The sequence below is a fragment of the Aspergillus ibericus genome, assembly GCF_003184845.1.
Source record: "Aspergillus ibericus CBS 121593 unplaced genomic scaffold BO80scaffold_54, whole genome shotgun sequence".
NCBI classification, from domain to species: Eukaryota; Fungi; Ascomycota; class Eurotiomycetes; order Eurotiales; family Aspergillaceae; genus Aspergillus; species Aspergillus ibericus.
Genome location: NW_020292152.1, coordinates 60,671 through 74,626, shown reverse-complemented (window position 1 = coordinate 74,626; position 13,956 = coordinate 60,671). Strand labels below are relative to the sequence as shown.

The following is a 13,956-nucleotide window of genomic DNA, read 5'->3' as shown; positions in this document are numbered from 1 at the left end:
CTATGCAGTCTTATAGTTGTATATGCGTGGGATGATTGGTGTTTACTCCACTGAACTGCGCCCGGAGTTGCTCCGATACATATGAGATCATCGGCCATTATTCATTTCGCACTAGACAGGATTCCGTGGCTATCTTACGGGTATACACGGATTACGCTGGTACTTCCCTCCCCTCCATACCCCTTTCCCTTCGCCAACAATAACACGCTCAGCGCTGCATTGCCCAGGTGAACCGGACAGTGCATATCCCGTGCCTTCTGCACCACTGTCTCCAATCGACTCACCACCTCGTCCACAGTTTCTGTCCCGGCTGGTGCCTGCGCCCCAATTTTACCCTCAATCATCTCCAGTCCTCGCGTGACAAACACCTTGCTTCCGCCGGCAGCGTCACTGACCAATTCGAAGAACTGTGCCATATCAACACCCAATGACCGCGCAAAGGCGATGGCCTCGGCAGCTGCCACGAGATTGACACTCCGTATGAGGTCAAGTACGAGGTTAATGGCGGATTCCGGGTCTTCCTTTGCCGAAGTGGTATCGACGTCTTTGATCGGATGCGGGTAGTACTGGCGGACCATTGCGGAGTCATCCTTGGGGCCGTAGCCTTGCAGAAGAGCGGAAAGGTAGATCTGCTCTGCCGTGGCACAGAGCGGAACCGGAAAATGGCTCTGACGAGCCGATGTGGTGATAATTCCCTGCTGATGTCAGTATGTATAAGGGCGAAGGAGAATGAATAACCTACGGCATCCTTCAGGATAATTGTCAGCGCGCTCGCCCCAGGATTCCAGTCTTCTTCCACCATCCGCGGAAAACGGTTCTCATGCATCCATGTCCACGCATCCGAGCTCTTGATCCGCTCTGCGGTACTATGTGCGTCTAGTCCTAGCTGCGCTGCGAATCCCATGGCTTCACTGGCACCCAAGATGTGAATAGCAGCCAGTACCTGGTGCACCATCTTCATGTTACTGCCCGCTCCGACCCCACCAGGAACAAGGTAAAGCTTGCTCGCGGCAGACATAGTTTGCAGCAGCTCTCGGGCTATCTCTAGGGAAGAATCGGAACCGCCCGCCATGATGGAGAGAGTCCCATTTGCGGCGCGTATCGCACCTCCGGAGACCGGCGCATCGACGAAGTGGATATCTGATCGGCCAATTGAGACGAGTTCCGCTGCGACAGATTGGGCATAAGAGGCGGCGACGGTGGAACAAAGAAGGAGGGTTGCGTTCTGCGGGAGGTCTACTTTGTTAGCTGGGAATTGTCAATGGCAAAGGACGGACATACATTGTACGATGCCCTCATTCCCGAAGAGCACGGTCTGCACCTGTGGTGCCGAAGCTACCATGCACACATAGAAAGGCTTTCCCTCCGCAGATTCACGCAATGACGAGGCTGGGGTGCCCCCCGCTGCCTGGAACCGCTGCACCGAGGCCGGAAAGACATCGTAGCCGTAGACGGGGTATCCCTCGTGAACGAGGTTGGTGGCCATGCCGAAGCCCATGGCTCCGAGGCCAACAAAACCAATGGCTGGTTTAGACATGTTTGATTGAATGCACGATACGAATTGAGTGGTGTCGTGATTCCGACGAGTGAAGTGACGCCATTTATGGAGGGAGTGGATCGCTGCGAAGTCCGAGGTGGAGTGGGATGCCGTGGGGGTCGGAGGTGGTCCGATGCAGTGGTAGGGGTTCTCTTCCTTGGTGATTGAGGGAGATAAAGTCAGGTCTGTGATTTCCCGGAGACGCTGTTTGGGTGTTAGTATATAGTTACCCCGGGGATTATGTTTAGTAAGGCGACAATTGAAGGGGGAAAACAGAGCCTGGAAATAAGATATCCAGGCAAGAAAGGAGAACATGGACGGTAAATAGGAAGGGAAAAAAGCCAAAAACATACAACAGAAGGGATTCGCTGGTGGTCACCCACCCAACTACTAACCTCCCGGCGTGTGGCTTAAGTACGGCTGAGCGGACGGGAAGCCCTGTTCTCCACACCCTATGGTCGTATGTGCTAGACAAACGATCTTCACGGCTCTTATAGTGGCAGGGCTAGCCCGTGCTTCCGGATCATTGCAGCCAAATGCTCGCGGGGAAGACCACCGGGATGGCGGGTAAATGGGCTACGAGAAGCCGACCTGGAGTCGGAAAGCCTAGTGACTTCCGCCGGACAACCTCGATGCCGGAAAATAAGCAGCCGACCGTTTTGAAGGTTGTCGATAGATCCTCATCATGTAAGAATACTAGGTGACAATCCCCCTAACTAGCTGCAATAATTCAGTCAACAAAAGAACTCGTTTCGGTTTTTGCTGAAGTTGGTATAATTTCCAACAAGCGCGACTGACGTTGGGTCAGATACCACAGTGGAAGAAGGGCAGATACATGGAAGGATTTGACTTGTAGGGAAGTCTCGAGTTCATGCCATGGCCCCGGTCAACTGGAAACTTTATGTACATTGTGATCCGAGGTCAACCCGAGAACTTCAGTAACCCCATAGGCCACCAATAGGCGAAGCCAGCGCTCCCCAGACTGGGGAACTGCTCATTTTGTATGAATTTGCTTACAATAGCTGCCATTGCAAGTGCAGCCATGTCACAGTAGCAAAAACCCAATCCCCAGGTATACAGTCTGCCGAAAAGTCTGCGATGTTCGAGCTTTCTTGAGTGACAGATCTAGTAGTTGAGGTTTTTCGATCAGAGCCAAGGAATTGCAGCATCCCCGATCGGCAAATGCTTTGCTGATGCTAGCGCGAAAAGATCGTTCGTATGATCCGAGTTGACGACGCAGATGATCTTTTTGCACCCATGTGCCACTCAAGCGCACCAGGACACAGCCATCTTTGAAGTAGTGCCCCCCGACCGGTTAGTGACGAACATCTGACCGAGCGGGGGGCAGCAGTCATCGTCCGTTTTTGAACGGACACAGTTAAGACTGCTGTAGCTCTGCTACAGATGTGCAGGTGCCCGAGTTCGCACCCGCTGCCAGGTCTGATGCCATGACATCTTCTGTGGTCCAGCCGCATGAGGCAACGGTCGCTGCCGGACCAGATTTTCTGACTGTCAAAAAGAGTTAACCCACGTTCGAGAGGCGAGGAAAATATCATATACCCCGAAGGTCAATCCGAGTGAGTTTTGCTAGAGCATCGTCAACTGACGAGTGAACTCTAGCCGTTGAGGCGTGGACACGTGTCTCATCGGAGTCAACATGCTGAAACGCGAAATAGTTAAATCAAAGCAGCTGAGATGTCAAGCTACGATGAGAAGACATTATTTCAGATTATTTTCAATCACTTTCTCTCCAGCCGAAGGGGCTGTGGATGGGTGTGTTGAGGGAAAAGAGAAGGCGGGAGGACGGGAGCGGGTTAAAGAAGGGTCGATCATGTGGGGAAGGAACACCACAGCCTTGCTTGTATCGACATTCACTGCCACACTGAAAAGATGAGATTCTGCCTCAGACATTGAAGTGATAACATCAAGGCAAATATGAGAGAGACAATTACGTCCCATCATCACACGAGAACCATCAGGAAAGCTGCAGGACCTACGTCAGAAACATTCCAGTACCCCAAACAATGGTTTCACAAGACAAACCATATTCACGATCTGCATTGATCATTCTTTGACTCACTCTGGTACAAGCTTGGCTGTGGCAGCGCTCTTCGTATTTTACCTTTCGCTGCCTCAACAGCAACTGATCACTGTGGATCAAGAAAGTTGCCTTGAAGTCCTGGAAACAAAGAATGCTTGCAGTTCCGTCCCTGCTTGCCCCATTCCCGTGGAAACCTTTTTCCCCTGACAGAGTTCACCGGTCAGGCGCGATGTCAGCCTCGTTGTCCCACAAGCCCAACGGCTGCCACTTCATTTCTGCCAATCGCATGGATATGCCTGCCGCGAATGACCTATGATGTCGCTTCCAGCAGGTCAGTGCGGTGCATGCAAATTAAACTTGTTCGTATCCGAGTGACTCGCAATGTGTTCCAGAAATAACTTTAGATGTTGGATCCGACGAGGCTCCGACACAAGGCTCCGGAATGCGCAACTATAAGTACCGGGGAATAAGATGGTTGCAACAGACTTTGCAGGCTTATCGTCAGACTGTTAATTGTTGCAGCCAGTGTTCTGATACCACTTTACATTGCATCCAATATGGCTGAAAAGACAGCTCCCGGTGCGTTTCCTAAAAAGCAAACATGCGCTCAGCTAACATTTACAGTCCCGGCCCCTGCCTACGAGGAACAGGTGGAAACCCACGAACTCACCGCTAGAGAGCCTCCAACATATGCGCAACCGCCCCAGGGACAGAATACTGCCACTGAATCGCCTCATTTGCCTCAGCAGACCTTCTACGCTGGCTCACAACACCCGAGCGGCTATAACACAGTGACTCCGCTGTATGCGCTACAGAAAGGCCCGGCGCCTGTCGATTGCCCGGCCTGCGGACAACGGCAGATGACCCGAGTACAAGCGGAATCGGGAAACACCACTCAGTATGTGCATCTGTCTAAAAAGGCGAACCGTAACTGATAATCCCAGTGCTTGGGCTGCAGTACTCTGCTGCTGCTTATGTCTCGGGTGCATTCCATACATGGCATCATCGCTAAAGGACCAGAATCATTACTGTGGAAACTGCGGTGCGCTGCTGGCAACTTGGCATAATAGCGGGCGAACAGAAGTGCATCGAGCTGCCAGGACTTGATGCAGATATTGTTTGTTTTCTTGGATACCCAATTTCTTTTGCGCAATTGGTCGCGTGTTTTGGACATAGTTGGTTGCTTTTGTTATTTGCCAACCATATTTGAACATATTAGTTGAACGACAAGCAAAGCACTATCCACATTGATACTAGATCATTGGCGTTAGCCGGTCGATACAAAGAAGACTTATTCGCAACCTTGCTCGGAGCTTGTTGCCAAGGAACGACCAAATTGACCGTCTTTTCATAACAAGAGAGGATATTCTATGCATCACGTGATGCTCATGGCCTTCATTTACACGAATAATCTGACAACTCCATATCAGACAGATCACATTTCCCAACTTCTTCACCCGCTGATTCATCCAGCCTTCCGTTCATAGCCCTGTCCATCCAACTCTGCCACCTGATGACCACCCAACTCCGCACTCGCCCCCTGACCGGATAACTCAGCCCTCTTCATCCCCGAATGAGCATCGTGATACAACTCCGCATGTCCTTTCTGCACCTCCGACACGACAGGCTTCTGGCCAGCCACAACACCCTCCGCATCAAGCTCCCCACGAGGACCCGATTCAGGAGACCCATGAGTACCCTGTCCTGCTCCATCCCCAGCATCCACCCGTTTCTGCCCCCGTCTCCTCCACAATAAGAAGCCCAACATACCCAGAACAGCAACCCCAGCAACAACTCCCACCACAACTCCCGCGATAGCACCACCCGATATCTTTGACCCGGACTGTGACTCCGAATTCACAGCCCCATTTTCATCCGCCTGCTGTGTAGCAGCCGTCCCAGTTCCAGTTGCTGTGGCTGTAGCATTCCGATCCCCAGACCCAGTCGCACTCGCACTCGCACTCGCGTCCACCACCACACCCGTACTCCCACTCACCCCTGTACTTGTACTTGTACTAGTACTAGTACTCTCATTGGGCATAACATAAACATCAAAAGCATCAATATCCTTGGACGCGACCTTCCTCCAGACCTGGCCATCACACGACCACCCAATCCGGGTTTGACATGTTGCTTCGCTCCAGAAATCCAAACACCAGGAGCCTTCGGGGTCGAAGGAGAATTCGTAGCCTTGTTGATGGTGGATGGGCGTGCAGGGTTGGGGGGCGGTTTCGTGGATGATGGTTGCGCCGGTGGTGGAGTTGCGGGTGGTTAGGGTCCAGGACGTTGTGGAGGATATTAGGGCTGATAGGAGGAGGGTGAGTGTTATTGGGAGGGTTTGGGGGTGCATTTTGAGGGGGGTTAGGATTAGAGGGTGTTTGTGAAAGGAAGTGAGGGAGTAGGTGGATGGGTGCGTGTTTGGGGTAGGGTTGGGTTGGATATATGGTGGTATTCTCCTACCGGGAGAACAGACTCTACTAAGAAATCGGTGTGGTGTATAATGTGGCCACCAAGAAGCTAGTCTCGTATTTTGATGAAGAGTTTCGGGATAGGGGAGATCTTTACTGGAAGGGCACTGGGGTGTTGGTGGTGTCGTGAGAATGGTCAATAGGATAGTGGCCTGGATATGACTCGGGACGGACAGACTTGGCAGGGTCCAGTTGGCAGACCCTGTCCAGCATCAGAACTGCCCGATTGGCTGTCACCAAGCAGGTCGCATGCCTCTGTTGATGCCTCCATCTCGACACGCCGATCTTCGAGTCTGGCGGGAAGGATGATTGGCTGTGATAGGCCGAACACGAGCGAATGGGCCCTGGTGGGGACGATCAGCCCTAATGCGTGGACCTTGGGCCTTTCTTTATGACAGGCATTCTGGCGTTCCAGCTGGAGGGCATTGTTTCTGCAATCAGCCTCGTGGATATTGAAGTATCAACCGAGAAAGACCGCTTAGATAAGGGCGGACCAAATGCATGACGTCAATGATACTCCCACCACCACCAGATAAGAGTTTCGTGTCCTGTCAACAAAGCCCAGCTGTCGCTTACAGGTGAACCCCAATCATTCTGTGCGCAATTCGGTTATCTCGCATGCATCCCCGGTCGGGCACGAATCGGGAGGTCGCAGGAAGATAAAGAACCATGGCCATGAACGAGTGGTGACGCCAGCGGGACGAGCGGATCGCCAAACCTTGATCGCAATTGATTTCATGACAGTACCTTGCTGTCAACCATCGGGGCAGTAATGTCGCGTCAGTCGCTTGGGGATGAAGGGACGAGAAAGTGCGTCGATGAGGTGGATGGGCGCTGTGCGACAAAGGGTGGGGAAGACAAGACCTGCTCTAGAGTGCCGCTCGCCGATGCACACTGGAATGACTTCACCCCAATTGTAGCTCTCGATTGATCCTTTGACTTATCCACATCCCTCCTGTCAGAATTAAGCTTCATGGACCAGCCCTGGCTGCCTTCCTTCAGCCATCCAACGTTGCATGCATGTGCGCTCCTCCACGTCATGGCGCTTCTTGCTGTCATGACCTTCCGCTGCTCCCGATGCAGCCAGTCCTACCAGCAACCAGGGTTGTTCACCCGCCCGTCCAACTCCTTTCCTTTCTCCTTTATCCTCTTTGCGTCGTATTCCCTCTGCCTCCCGTGCCGTTGTCTTCCCTGGAGTCGTGGGTAGCTTCATCTCGTCTTCAGTCCCATCTGCTGAATTTGTGCGGCCGTTCTTAGTGAGCACCACCGGCTTTTGGCAATCTCCTGCAACAGACTAATCACCAACAGATCATGGCCGCCATCGACCTCCTTGCTATCGAAGCACGACACCAAGTCATCAAGCGGAGCAACTGGGCTAGCGAGAATCCCGGGGTGGTGCTGGTCTTCTGCATCGTCTTTATTGTCGCCGTGGGAATCATCGCGCTGTTCATCTACCGGAAGTGCATGGCACGGAAAGCAGCGAAACAATCATATGAGGTCGAGCAGAGGTAGTTTGCGTCTTCAACCGGTCCGACCGACGATGTGATACAAGGAGGGGAGGATGCAGCGAAGTGCCCGAAGGGAAGCAAACGACTGAACTTGGGCTGGCTATATCACTTCACCGATTGGCGAGAGTTCCTTTTTCTTCTTTATAATGTACTTGTCCCATCCGTCAAGGATACCCGCGCGTTCTGGAGGATCTGGGCGAAGCCGGATTGCGTTGATTTAATGAATTGGGTGCTGGAGTCATAAGCCTGAGTCTTTCGGGATGGAGATGGATGATATACTGAATACATACTCTTAATGAATTTCCTCGATGCCAAAAGAGCATTTGATCTCTGGACCAGTGCTGTTTGTGTAGAGGCAAGATCGATGGAGAACGCCGCCACCTCGATGGGCCTGGCTGCATGCGACCAGCAGCTCGCCAATGATGGGGTCGGCCTCGTATTCGTCTCCAAGATCGTCATTCCCCAAATAAGGTTATCGGGGAGCTCCCATCCCTTAAAACCAGCCCAATTCACCGGGAGTTGAAGACGACGGCCGCCATGCCCGTGTGCTTCGCTGGTTACACCGCCAGCACTCGGTTGGTAGAATGCCCGCGCTTCTCTCCGTTTCAGCCTTCCTCCTCGCTGCTTCCCTCGGCACCTTCACCTACTTGACTTTGCTCCACCGTTGCCTGAAGAATCGGATCGACCACGAAAAATGCTACGGATCTCTCCTCAGCTCAGATTGCACCACCATCACTACAATTCCTCCCGAGGTCTACACATCGGAATACTACGCGCTCCATGATCGAGCCACTCGGCGGGTGCCGCGCCAGCTGCTCCCCCACCAGAAGGATACCGACATCTTGACCGTCTTCCTCCGTCGGAATATGACGGCCTTCGCGAACTTCCCCCAAGCATACATGTTGTGGGCGATCAGTCCGGTCGAGATCCGCCCCACGTTCCAAGCGTCGCATATTAGTTCCCTGAATTTCGACAAGGGCGATCTCATTTGCGGAATATACCGTGTCTTGGAGCGGAGCGCGGACAAAGTCGAATTTGGAATGATGCACAAAGAGGTCGAGGGGCGATTGGTCGTCCGGCTCTGGGACGAGGACAAAGACGTTGTCTTTGCGAGTGAAACGGCGATGTGGACAAGGATGGACGAGATGCACCGCGCCACAATGCCACTTGAGAATCCGGTGTTGCGCTTCTTTCATGAACTTGCCGCGTGGTGGCTGTTGGATTCCGGGGTCAAGTATTTGGTTGATCTGGACGGAGAAACAGACTCGGAATGATTTCTTGGATGGTTCCTACGACACGGCCGGGATATGCCTTTGCTGCACATGGAGTACGAACTATGACAGAAATAAAGGCAATTGTCGTCCCCATTGTCCTTTCAGGTGCACTGCAGATGCTATTTAAATCCTCTTAAAAATCGGCCGTGTGGGGTGTTTGTCTTCCCCATACAACCTGGCTTCTCTCATACGTACAGACCAAGTCTACTCTGAGAGTCGAATCACAACATGTGCCAATACATCTACCACCACTTCATTGGCTGCGGCCACATCGGTTGCTTCAGCCTTGATACCTGCTTCGACATGATGAATGCGCTGCGTATCTCTACCCCTCCGCCTTCCCATGGGGTTACTGCTGCGCACGACCTACTGCCCCTGTCTTGCCCTACCGCGTGTCCTCAGTGCGAGAGAGAATCCACCGAAAGAGAACCAGACAACTCGACCGGATCCAAGAACTCATACATTCAGCTGGAGGGGTTGAGTGCCAACACCCTCAAGGTGGTCAGCCACATGGAGATCTCTCTAAGCCCCGAGTATCCTGCTTCTGATAGTAGCTTCGTGCATGTCGGCCTGCCATCACAATTGGAGCCGTATGAGCCCGCGCCGTCTGTCGAGGTTAGAAGCCTGGAAAGTGACGAGGAACAGGCCTTTACACCGTGCTCTTCCCCCCGGCCATCCACGCGGGTCTCCACCATTTCGTGGATGGAACAAAATGACGACAATTCCCAGTGCATTCCTCCTCTTCACCGCACAGAGTGTACCTCTGAGAATACTCGTGGTTCGAAATATACGTTTTACGACAGTGCGTCAGAAACAGAGGACGAAGAAGAGGAAGACGAGACCGTGGAAGAGAAGGGAAAGGAAGAGGGAAATCATCCTGTGAATCCTTATATTCGTTTGACCTCTCCTTCCGAGGAATCGCATCGATTTGAGCAGGCCTTTGACGAACCTCTATTACATGATTCCCAATTGTACGACGATGTGGAACCATCTCCGCCGCTGAGATTTACCAAGACACCTGCTCGTTTGAGTTCTCCTTCCAAATCACCGCATCGACTCGAGAGGCCAGTTGAAGCTCCATTGAAAGTTTCCGATTTGTACAATGACTCAAAACCAACCGAGCAGCCGACATCCGTCAAAATGTCTGCTCGTTTGAAATCTGCTTTCAGATCACCACATCTGCTCCAGCGACCCGTCGAAGCCTCATTGAGGGTCTCCGAATTGAACAGTGACTGTGGGCCATCCTCGCTGCCGCGATTCGCCAAAATGTCTACTCGCATGGATCCTCCTTCCGAGGCACCAAACCAACCTCAGGGGGCTTTTGAAACCCCGGTGTTTCGCAGCGACATGGACAAGAACTCAGAACCATCTCAACGGCCGAGACCCGTCAAGATGTCTGCTCGCTTGAGCTATCCTTTCAGACCACCGCCTCTGCTTGAACGATCCACTGAAGCCCCATTGAGACTGTCGGACTTGTCCCAAGACTCGGAACCATCCCCACGGCCAAGATTCCCTTCCCAAGCCGGTATTATGCACCCCCGACCCACGCGGAGGTACATTCAATGGATGACAAGATTGAGCTCTGCCGCCGAGAGCGCGCCCAAAACATTCATTCTTCCCAACCCCCGACTCGTGGAACCGGATATCAAACCACACTCGCCCCTTCAGCCATACGCCGGGAGTTATGATACGCGCTCTGACAGTCCAGATCGGTGGAACGAGGCCCTCGCCAGCTATCGGCGGTATCATGCACCCGATTACCCTCCAAAGTACGGCAGTATGAGATGCGACGCACTGTACCTAGCGCCCGAGTCAGCACACGCTGACGCATATTCAGACAATTACTGGAACCGGAAACTAGATAAGGTGGTCGGGGCGTCTCGTAGACTAGCGGGGGCGCTGTCTTCGGGGTGGGGTAGTTGATACCCCTTGGATTGTCGGAGTTTTTGTTTACTATATACTTTTGGGCTGGGTATACCTCCGCTGGATCACGGAGTGATACTGATGAGATATGACAGCGGAAACGCTGTCTTGCTTGTCATTTTTGATTCCCTTGTTTTGCTTCAGCGAAAGGCTCGGCGTCGGTTTCGGTATCAGTCTCAATTTTATCTCTTTTTCTATTTGTGTATCTGTGGGTATGATAATATACTTACCTCAAATTGGCAATGCTTCACCCAAACCACATCCTTCCATCATTTCAAACTCTTCGTAGACATGTAGCAATTCTCCTTCGTACATTACTCTAATCAAAATCGCCTAGAGACCCACCAGCGCCATATAGATACATTTCACACGAAGCCAATATTTAGATGACTAATATCGCACCTCCTCTCCATATACTGGTCTAGATTTCATATTCTCAAGCAGGCTATTCTCGATGCTGGTTGTAGGAAGGTCCGCTTAGTGGGTAATTTAACCTGAGAATAGTAGACCCTTTTTCCCAGTCGATGGTAATGTGTATTGATGTATGGTATAGCTAGGTAGGTACTAGGGTGTACGAAGGGGAGGACAGATGGGGAGGAATCGGCGTGCATTGGGATGCAGTGGTCGGTACATGTACGAAATACTATCTATCAAAGGTAATCTTCATCCACGTCGATACCAGAGTGAGAAAACGTCAGTCATCAGATTTCATCATAATTTGTGAGATCGTATCATATCATGTCATGTCATACCGGTTTCAATCATAACGCTGGATAACTAGTGATGGGGATATTGGAAATCGAGAAGAAGAACACAGACATCAACACCAACAATAACGCCATCAATAGTAAACCACTAAGAAAGGGAGAAAAGAAGAAGAGGAAGAAGCATTCTACCATCGTGCCCGACACATGGGACATGTTGCATCAATCCTTCGACTCAATGAGGAGGCGACCCATGCGTCCATGCAGTAGCGGTGGATATTGACACCGCATTGTTTCTGGCACCAGACTAGGATGTTGTCGGTGTCGTTAGTGTTGGGGCTGTCTCGTAGAGGAAAGATGCATATGCAGCAGTCGCCGTCGATGGGTTGGCGGGTTTTGCCGTGTGCGGATATGGTTGTTGGAATGGGAGAGAGAGGTGCGAAGGACGGAGGGGATGTTAGAGTGGGTTGAGTGTGGATGATTGGGATGGGCTGAGATGGTGTTTCTTGAGGGGTTGTGTCTCGTTCGGTTGGGGGAGTAGGGGATTCTTGAGTTGCTGGTGTAGTAATAGTAGTTGTTGTTGTGTTGGGAGTGTCAATATCTGTGGTGGTAGGGTTGATTGTGCTGGTTGTGTCGCTGGTACTGTTGGTACTGCTGGTGCTGAGACTGGATTCGACACTAGCTTGCTCGGAAGGCAAGGGAGTATCTGGTGCACTGGAGTTGGTATCGGTGGTGCTGGATACAGAGGCCGCACTGGCAGCAGGTAGCTCAGTCGCAGAAGTAATCAGTGTACTGCTAGTTGTGTTGCTATCGGGAGCACTGGATGCAGTGTTGGCAGGGGATGAAGTAGCTGGTGCGTTGCTGGTATCGGCATCGGCCACAGAGGCCACACTGAGTGCATGCCGCTCAGCAGAGGGTGAAGTGACTGGTGCGGTACTATCTGTGTTGCTATCAGGCGCACTGGATGCAGAGCTAACGGGGGATGGGATGGCTGATGCGTTGCTGTTGCTGGTAACGGATACAGATGCCACATTGACCGCGCGCCTCTCAGCAGAGGATGAAGTAACCGGGGTGGTGTTGGCCCTGTTGTTATCAGGTGTGCTGGATACAGAGCTGGTATTGACAGCACGTTGCTCGACAGGGGGTGAAGTAACTGGTGCACTGCCGCTGCTATTGGATACAGAGACTGGATTGATAGCACGTTGCCCAGTCTGAGCCGAAGTGGCGGTCTCATTGCTTGCTCTTTGCACCCTGGAAGTGGTGGTGTTTGGGTTAGCCTGCGACCCTGCGCTCAGAGTCGTCGTGGTGCTGGTCTGCAGGGTGATCGCAACGTCCCGTCCACGAGCATCTTCTCGGGATACCGACATCAAACCACCCATTTGTGACTCTCTCCGGGTTCCATTCACTTGTCCAGTCGCCGCTGCATTTCTTCCTGCTTCTTCTTGTCCCCTGGCGAACCCCATTGCCACGCTTCTTCTCACCAAGTCCTCAGTAATCTGCCTGATCCGCTCGGCTTCCCTCTCGGCCCTCTCGGCCCTCTCCTCCCACCGACGTGCCTTCTCCGCCTCCTTCTCGGCAGCCTGCACCTGTCTTTCGAGCTCGGCGAGTCGGTTCGAGAAATCGGAAACATCATATGCCGCCTGTGAATGTGATCGCTGCGGTGATTGGAACCGAGGTTGGGATTGTGATTGCGGTCGTCGCTGTGGCTGTGGCTGCCTTGTCGGCTTCTGCTTTTCCAGGTACTCACTGACTCGTAAGATCCATCGATCGGCCAAACCAGAAGCCTGACCCTGATGCCACCTCTTGCAGAGCACCAGTGGAGCAAGGTTATCGAGCAGTTTATCGATACAGTGCCCAGCCTGAATCATTCTGGTCCCTTGGTCGAGGAGGCGACGTGCCTGACTGCGGTTTGCGGCGTTGGTGGAGGCATGACAGCGACGTCCCTGGGAGGGGGCGTAGCCGGCACACCAGGGTTCTTCATCGGGATAGAGCCGAAGGATGTCGGAGAGATGGTCGGAGAGATGGTCGGATGAGTAGTGGGGAGCCATGATGAGATGGCTTGGGACAGGAACAAGGGTGGTGATCCCACTATACAAGAAGGGATGTCGACTCGGTCTGAGGGTGTATCTATAGTTCCATCATCCTTCCATCACCCAGCGGTTCTAATGGCCGCTTTATACCTCATCCTCCCCCTCTGTCCCGCGGCAGGCTATTGTGGCTGTTCACTACGCGCTCTACCGGCGTCGGGGCTGAGCAGCAGATGCTAGTCATGATCCCTGTTCCGGTGGGCCTGAGATAGCGAGATAGACCTTTATCAACTGGCATGAAACCGTTAGGGTGTGAACTAGCTGGCGGACGACGGGAATGATTGGCGATGGGGCGGCCCTTTGCATGGGCCCGCGTGGATTGGCGCCGCGCCGGTGAAGCGGGGACAGCAGCCTGGTACCAAAAATACCACCCCCGACCATCGCGTCATTTTTCGGCTCTCCCAAGATTCGGAT

At 52.7% G+C, this 13,956-nt stretch overlaps 7 protein-coding genes across 7 annotated transcripts; 4 read left to right on the top strand and 3 right to left on the bottom strand.

Moving 5' to 3' along the window:
- Positions 1-74: 74 nt before the first annotated feature.
- BO80DRAFT_428908 (NAD(P)-dependent oxidoreductase) lies at positions 75-1,976 on the bottom strand. The gene is made up of 3 exons (XM_025720347.1): positions 1,282-1,976; positions 743-1,236; positions 75-695 (listed from the first exon to the last, which is right to left on the bottom strand). Exons 1-3 carry the CDS (start codon positions 1,535-1,537, stop codon positions 135-137), a joined length of 1,311 nt encoding a protein of 436 aa, XP_025570951.1. The 5' UTR covers positions 1,538-1,976; the 3' UTR covers positions 75-134.
- Positions 1,977-4,015: 2,039 nt separating this feature from the next.
- BO80DRAFT_220237 (LITAF-like zinc ribbon domain-containing protein) lies at positions 4,016-4,739 on the top strand. Its single transcript, XM_025714394.1, has 3 exons — positions 4,016-4,157; positions 4,203-4,476; positions 4,523-4,739. The coding sequence occupies exons 1-3, from the start codon at positions 4,136-4,138 to the stop codon at positions 4,683-4,685; spliced, it is 459 nt and encodes a 152-aa protein (XP_025570950.1). The 5' UTR covers positions 4,016-4,135; the 3' UTR covers positions 4,686-4,739.
- Positions 4,740-5,043: 304 nt separating this feature from the next.
- Positions 5,044-5,928, bottom strand: BO80DRAFT_468417 (uncharacterized protein; the record flags this gene model as incomplete). Its single annotated transcript, XM_025722931.1, has 1 exon — positions 5,044-5,928. The coding sequence occupies one exon, from the start codon at positions 5,926-5,928 to the stop codon at positions 5,044-5,046; it is 885 nt and encodes a 294-aa protein (XP_025570949.1).
- Positions 5,929-7,085: 1,157 nt separating this feature from the next.
- On the top strand, positions 7,086-7,851 carry BO80DRAFT_468416 (uncharacterized protein; the record flags this gene model as incomplete). The annotated part of the gene is made up of 3 exons (XM_025722930.1): positions 7,086-7,204; positions 7,254-7,302; positions 7,355-7,851. 3 exons carry the CDS (start codon positions 7,086-7,088, stop codon positions 7,556-7,558), a joined length of 372 nt encoding a protein of 123 aa, XP_025570948.1. The 3' UTR covers positions 7,559-7,851.
- Positions 7,852-8,104: 253 nt separating this feature from the next.
- On the top strand, positions 8,105-8,830 carry BO80DRAFT_220212 (uncharacterized protein; the record flags this gene model as incomplete). The annotated part of the gene is made up of 1 exon (XM_025714393.1): positions 8,105-8,830. Exon 1 carries the CDS (start codon positions 8,139-8,141, stop codon positions 8,826-8,828), a length of 690 nt encoding a protein of 229 aa, XP_025570947.1. The 5' UTR covers positions 8,105-8,138.
- Positions 8,831-9,056: 226 nt separating this feature from the next.
- On the top strand, positions 9,057-10,751 carry BO80DRAFT_449078 (uncharacterized protein; the record flags this gene model as incomplete). Its single annotated transcript, XM_025721722.1, has 2 exons — positions 9,057-10,605; positions 10,666-10,751. The coding sequence occupies 2 exons, from the start codon at positions 9,057-9,059 to the stop codon at positions 10,749-10,751; spliced, it is 1,635 nt and encodes a 544-aa protein (XP_025570946.1).
- A 533-nt stretch (positions 10,752-11,284) lies between these two features.
- BO80DRAFT_428906 (uncharacterized protein) lies at positions 11,285-13,593 on the bottom strand. Its single transcript, XM_025720346.1, has one exon. It carries the CDS (start codon positions 13,501-13,503, stop codon positions 11,644-11,646), a length of 1,860 nt encoding a protein of 619 aa, XP_025570945.1. The 5' UTR covers positions 13,504-13,593; the 3' UTR covers positions 11,285-11,643.
- Positions 13,594-13,956: the final 363 nt, after the last annotated feature.

Excerpts from the sequence above, each read along its gene's own strand:
- BO80DRAFT_428908 (XM_025720347.1), bottom strand. The coding sequence starts at position 1,537 with ATGTCTAAACCAGCCATTGGTTTTGTTGGCCTCGGAGCCATGGGCTTC. Across the intron at positions 1,237-1,281 it reads GAATGAGGGCATCGTACAAT|ACCTCCCGCAGAACGCAACC; the intron begins GTATGTCCGTCC and ends CTAACAAAGTAG. Across the intron at positions 696-742 it reads CAATTATCCTGAAGGATGCC|GGAATTATCACCACATCGGC; the intron begins GTAGGTTATTCA and ends TGACATCAGCAG.
- BO80DRAFT_428906 (XM_025720346.1), bottom strand. The coding sequence starts at position 13,503 with ATGGCTCCCCACTACTCATCCGACCATCTCTCCGACCATCTCTCCGAC.
- BO80DRAFT_220237 (XM_025714394.1), top strand. The coding sequence starts at position 4,136 with ATGGCTGAAAAGACAGCTCCCG. Across the intron at positions 4,158-4,202 it reads GGCTGAAAAGACAGCTCCCG|TCCCGGCCCCTGCCTACGAG; the intron begins GTGCGTTTCCTA and ends TAACATTTACAG. Across the intron at positions 4,477-4,522 it reads GAATCGGGAAACACCACTCA|TGCTTGGGCTGCAGTACTCT; the intron begins GTATGTGCATCT and ends TGATAATCCCAG.